Source organism: Nilaparvata lugens, chromosome 7 (genome assembly GCF_014356525.2).
Source record: "Nilaparvata lugens isolate BPH chromosome 7, ASM1435652v1, whole genome shotgun sequence".
NCBI classification, from domain to species: domain Eukaryota; kingdom Metazoa; phylum Arthropoda; class Insecta; order Hemiptera; family Delphacidae; genus Nilaparvata; species Nilaparvata lugens.
The window spans coordinates 3,628,240-3,634,838 of NC_052510.1; the positions used below are offsets into that span (position 1 = coordinate 3,628,240).

A 6,599-nucleotide genomic window follows, 5' to 3' on the forward strand; every position below is an offset into this window, starting at 1 on the left:
ATTTAACGAGAGCCAATCACAGAAGGCCTTCTTTTTTATAAGACTGCTTCTCTGATTGGCTCTCGTGGAATCACGATTAAAATTTAACCGGCTTTTGTGCAACCGGCACTTTGGCTTGAATCTGTGGTACTATTCACTCCAGTTCACTGTACACTACTTTCACTAAATTATTGTCCTTCTCACTCTCTCTCTCCCTCTTCCTTCTCTCTTCCTTCTTCATCATATTATGTATCTTAATATTTTTCAATTGTAATGAGGTTATACTTTTTTTGTCTTACTTTTATATTTTTCAATTATTCTTAACTTAGTTTACTTATTATTTCTTCTTTTGTACATTTAGAATAATATTTTTTTCATTTATTAATTTATTATCATTTTGTAAATTCGCAATGCTGTAATGTTGTAAATGCAATAGGTTTTTCAAGACCTGGCATGTGATAAATAAATCAATCAGTCAATCTCTCTCTCTCTCTCTCTCTCTCTCTCTCTTCTCTCTCTCTCTCTTTCTCTCCATTGTGCATTAATGTATGATTATTCCATAATGTGGATTCCATCTGTACTGTATTATGTATTTTCAACACTCTTATTATTTTCATTTTATTGTAATACTTTATATATTGTTATTGTGTATCATTGTTACTAATGTTTGTGTATTTGTTGTGTGTTGCAGAAGAAGCAAGAACGTCAGGCTCGAGCGTGTTGGTCCACTGCCAGGCGGGCATCAGTCGGTCACCCACAATGGTCATCGCCTACATCATGAGGCATCGTCAACTCGGCATGATGGACGCCTACAAACTGGTCAAATCCGCACGGCCCATCATCTCACCCAACTTCAACTTCATCGGACAACTGCTCGAGTTGGAACAAGGCCTGCGAGCCGAGCTGGAACAAGGCCTGAGGAAAGCTGCGGCCGAACAAGGCCTGCGCGCCGAGTTGAAACAAGGCCTGAGTGCCGAGCTGAAGCAAGGCCTGCGCGCCGAGCTGGAACGAGGCCTGCGTGCCGAGCTGGAACAAGGCCTGCGGACGGCCGCTGTCAAACAAGGCCTGCGAAACGAACAAGGCCTGAGGACCGCGTCGGCTGTGACGTCATCTAGCGACTGCAAGCCACTTATGCACCATCAGACGTGGACGACCATTCAGCCAGTGAGTGAGGAGGTCACCTCTGGATGTAGCGTTTAAGATTCTATTAATCATTTATTGTAATTTTTTCAAAAGGAACCGAGGTGGTTTCTCAGAGAGAATCAAGGATATTTACTGTAGTTTTCTGAGAAAAACTAGGTAATTGTTGTACTTTGTCGAAGAAAATTGATTGTAAACACTTCCTACATCAAGGAAGTTTGAAGAATATTGTCAAAACCTTAAGAATTCCTGTCAGATTCGAGTGAATTCATTGAAGTTATCAAAGAAAATTGATTGTAAACTTCGAGTACATCAAGGAAGTTTGCAGAATATTGTCAAAACCATGAGAATTCCTTTTAGATTCGAGTGAATTCATTGTAGTTATCAAAGAAAATTGATTGTAAAACTCTGAAACTCTGACAAAATCAAATGAGTTTATGAAACCAACAGATTTGTTCTAATTCTCAATAGAAATCGAGAATATTTATTGTAGAGTCAGAAAATATCGTGAAGGTTTGTAAATTTGATCGAAATTGAGTGAGTTTTGCAAATACTTGAGGGAATTTAACTTGAGTTCAAGCAAAATGAAGGTTTGTAGATCTTTGATCAAGGAAATGTTTGTATACGAAACAACCAAGAGAATGTAATGTAAACCAAGGAATATTAAGATAGTTGGTAGATTTGTGAAAGGTCAACCAAATTTTGAAAAGTTCTCAAAGGAAATTGAGGGAGCTTGTTGTAGTTTTTGTAGATAATTGAGGGACTTTTTTCACAGTTTTTGTCAACAAAGTCAAGAGAATTTGTTGTGATATCTGTGGAAATTGAGGAATTTGTCAAAAATATAAAGTAAATCACTTATATTTCTCAAGTTTTGCATCTTTGAGTAACATGTATTGAGTAAAAGTGAGCTTCAGTCTGATGCTTGTACTAGAAATTTAATTTAAAATAAAGTTATATTTTTTAAGAATATTTATTGATTAACACTATAGAAATAAGAAATTGAAATTATAATTTAATCACCTGGAAAAAAATGGAAATCATTTCATAATTTATGATGAAAAGTTGAATGTGGACCTAGAAACCCAGATAGATATTGTATAGAATTGGAAGATATGTTTGAAAGTAAACATTTTTCAAAATTGTTCATGATGAAAATAAGTTAATGGTGAGACATTTTTTTTATTATTTTCTAATAGCAGCAACGTTCTTGTATCATGTTGAAGTTGTATTCTTGTCAAATTCTTCTTGAAAACTCAATTTTTTGTTTTAATTTTCAAAATCAGTTTCTAGTTCTACATAGTTTTGTAGAAATTTAGTTGATAACTTCACTACTAGTCATCAGAAAATCTAAAGGTGCGTACAGATATACGGGCCGCGAACATGAGCAATTCACTTTTAATCAGCTGACTATATCTGTATTTTTACAGAAACGGTAAGATACAGATATAAAAAGCTTGTCATCAGCTGATTAAAAGTGAATTGCTCATGTTTGCGGCGCGTATATCTGTACGCACCTTTAGACAAGTTTCAGGCATCAGACTGAAGCGTTGTATATCAAAAGGCCCATATGCTTAACAGCAGTTTAATCATAAGCCCAGTTTAAACTTAAACCATCAGCTGACCCAATTGAAGCATCATAATAAATGCGACCAACGCTTGATTTAATCCTGGATTAACTTAAACTAGATTTAAACTGCTGTTTAGCATACGGACTGGTTAAGATAAGATATCCTCGCGCTGATTGTAATCGATTTGAGATTAAGATAATCTAAGATTTGTTTTAAGTCAATGAGCCCCATATTGTCAGGGGTAAGCCTTAACAATTTCCCGATCTTCTGTCAGTCTTGTCGGAAGTATAATAATTATTGTCATGTATATAGAAAACTCGGAATGTATATTATTTTATCTCTTTGTAAAATGTTGTATTGAAACGAAAATTTGAGTGGAGATTTTAGACAACTTGCCTTATCAATTTGACCAGCTGTAGAAAGCTTAATTTATTTTTAAATATTTAGTGATAGCCCTTGGAATCGTGTCTGATAATCATATTAAGAACAGGACTTAAATTGAAATTCAGATAAGAAAACTTAGTTTCATTTGAAATTTCAGGTTTTATCATTCTATCTTCAATGAGAAATATTCTTTTCAACAAATCATTTTTCTTATTGAACTTGATTAATGTATCATCAAAAGTATGATATAGCTTACTAAGAAACAATTTGAACAATTCAACACACTGTTGATAAAATATATTAAATTTGTTTCTTAATCCAATTCTGATATTCATTTCAGTTTATTACTAGTTTTCATGATCATATACTGTATTTTCATCACAAATCATGAACTTTTTCTGAATATTTTTATTCCACCGAAAATGAAGCACATTTTTCACAATCATTTTTTTCCACTTTCAGTTATTTTCAAAAATATATCTAACTTCAGTTTCATATAATAACATGTGATTGTTCTTATAGACTTTGCTGGCCTTTCTCTGGACCAATATATACAGCTTTAACGCTTTTCTAAATAAATGAATGGGTGAATTTTCACAAGAAACTCGTTCATTATTGGTTAAATCACAAAAAATATAGAATATTTCTGTTCTCTTGCCTTGTATGAATGTGAAATTTGTATGATGAAATTGTAAATCTGATTGTGTTTTGACTCTTGGATGTGAGTAACAATACAAGATTGAAGGGTTATTGCTTTAGATAATAATAATACGTAGAAATGAGTCATCAACTATTATATTGTTGTAGTTTCTAGGTGATAATCTTATTAATATCATAGACACTGTGGCCTGTATTTTCAAGTATGATGTTCCATGTAATGATTTTGAGTTTTTACTATTGTATTTTATTTTGAGTCAATTTTAAACTGATTTATGTATAAAATATTGTAAAACTAATTGGCAAGCCGGTTTGGTTCAAGTATTATTATGAAAATGTGTGAAGGAAGTAAACAAGGATTTGTTTTATGAAGTGTAAGATTTTCCTTTATTTATTGACTGTATTAATATAATAATTATGTCTACACAATCGTTTAATATTGTAGGAATTTGTATTATATATTAATAATTCACTTGTGTATATTGTTTTTGTGGACCTGTCAATGGAGCCTGTATAATCACAATAATATTCTAAACTATATCAAAATTTTACACATCTTACCATTTTCATAAAATCAAACCAAATAAATGAAGTGTTGTTGTATATGGGAACGTGTGTTTATGGAATTTGTAGACTTCATCAGTTAGTGCGTATTATTAATATTTGGAAAGTTTATTTTATATCTTGAAACCTATTTTTTGTAAGAAAAATAAAATGTTACCAAAGAGTTTAAACTTGAAATGATGTTGTTTTATAATTTCTTTCAGTTTACCTCAACTCCCATCCTTATTTTCCTGGATTTAATTCCTTCATAAAGCCATGCTTTCCAATACATTACTCACCTTGGATTTTAGAATACCAAAGGTTCTTATGGACGTTGGACGTGTTCATACATTAGCAGACAACATATTGTGAAAAATCCCATAATATCCAATGTTATTCATTTCAACCCAGCAGAATAGAAACTGATTGGAAAGTTCAGCTTATTTCCAGATGATGTGACAGATGTACCTGAAGTTCTTATGGACGTTTTCACACATTGGTAGGCAGCATATGTGTGAACACTCACATAAGATCCAATGTTATTCATTCCAACCCAGCAGAATAGAAAGTTCAGCTTTATTTCCAGATGATGTAACAGATGTACCTGAAGCTCTTATGGACGTTTTCACACATTGGTATAGTGAAGTCCACGTTATAATGGCAGTGGAAAAAGATAGGAGATCAACGTTGCCGATCCTCTGTCTTGTTAATGCCTTCTATAGATGGTAGCTGATACAGGTTTATTGATGTAATATTAACTGTTCATTCTCATTTAAAATTATCAATTATATTGTATTGAGCATGAAATTGTGTTTTACAATAATTTTATAATATCAAGATGGAATATTTTGTTAATTGATTATTAATTCTACATTGTTGAAAGACGATCTGGCAACAGCAAAGAGAGAAAGAGATAGCGCTATCCGCTTTGTTGAATGATAGACAAGGATAGCAATACCATTGCTAATCAAACACTGCCATTATAACGTGGACCTCACTATAGGCAGCATATGTTTAAACACTCCCATAAGAATCAATGTTACTAGTAGTTCTGTGAACAGTAGACCTCAAGCAGTATTCTCATCCACAAGTACCTGATTGAAACTATAGACCTTATGGAAATACAGCAATAAGACTGGCTTGTCCACACATCTGTGTAATCACTTGTCAGCTGATTTATGATGAATAATTCTATAGTCTGATTTTTACTCTAATATTGGTGTATGAAGGAGGCTCTTTGTGCCTTTTATATTATCCTTTAAATGCAAAATTTCCAAAAACCTTGTATATACGTCGACGCGCAATTAAAAAAGGAACATACCTGTCAAATTTCATGAAAATCTATTACCGCGTTTCGCCGTAAATGCGCAACATATAAACATTAAGGGCCGTTTGCACAGTCAAAGCTTAAACTCGATTTAATCAGCTGGTGACTTTAACTCAAAATGAAACACATTATAACAAACTAGACTTGATACGGATTTAATCCAGTTTAAAATGAAATTTAGTTTAAACTGTCACTGTGCAAACGGCCCTAAGAGAAATGCCAAACCGTCGACTTGAATCTTAGACCTCACTTCGCTCGGTCAATTAATTTCTACCCAGCAAAATACAAACTCATTGGGAAGCTGGGCTTTTCAGATGTAAGATGTAACTGATCTACTAGTAGTTCTGTGAACAGTAGACCTCACGCAGTAATCTCATCCACAAGTACCTGATCGAAACTATAGACCTTATGGGAATACAGCAATAGACTGGCTTCTCCACACATCTGTGTAATCACTTGTCAGCTGATTTATGATGAATAATTCTATAGTCTGATTTTTACTCTAATATTGGTGTATGAAGGAGGCTCTTTGTGCCTTTTATATTATCCTTTAAATGCAAAATTTCCAAAAACCTTGTATATACGTCGACGCGCAATTAAAAAAGGAACATACCTGTCAAATTTCATGAAAATCTATTACCGCGTTTCGCCGTAAATGCGCAACATATAAACATTAAGGGCCGTTTGCACAGTCAAAGCTTAAACTCGATTCAATCAGCTGGTGGCTTAAACTCAAAATGAAACACATTATAACAAACTAGACTTGATACGGATTTAATCCAGTTTAAAATTAATTTTAGTTTAAACTGTCACTGTGCAAACGGCCCTAAGAGAAATGCCAAACCGTCGACTTGAATCTTAGACCTCACTTCGCTCGGTCAATTAATTTCTACCCAGCAAAATATAAAATAATTGGAAAGCTGGGCTTTCCTTCACAGATGTAACTGATCTTTAAGAGCGTCACTGATGTACTTAACAAGGAGTTAATGGCAAACAAACGT

The 6,599-nt window shown here is 33.5% G+C and overlaps 1 protein-coding gene across 4 annotated transcripts in view; it reads left to right on the plus strand.

Annotated features, from left to right (window-relative positions):
* LOC111059558 (dual specificity protein phosphatase 10) overlaps positions 1 to 4,469 on the plus strand; it is a 249,354-nt gene extending 244,885 nt beyond the window's left edge. For all 4 annotated transcript variants that reach the window (XM_039433439.1, XM_039433441.1, XM_039433440.1 and 1 more), the window contains one exon: positions 671 to 4,469. In XM_039433439.1, coding sequence (XP_039289373.1) covers positions 671 to 1,179 — 509 coding nt within the window. In that variant the 3' untranslated portion in view covers positions 1,180 to 4,469. The remainder of the gene's footprint in view (positions 1 to 670) is intronic.
* The last annotated feature ends 2,130 nt before the right edge of the window (positions 4,470 to 6,599 follow it).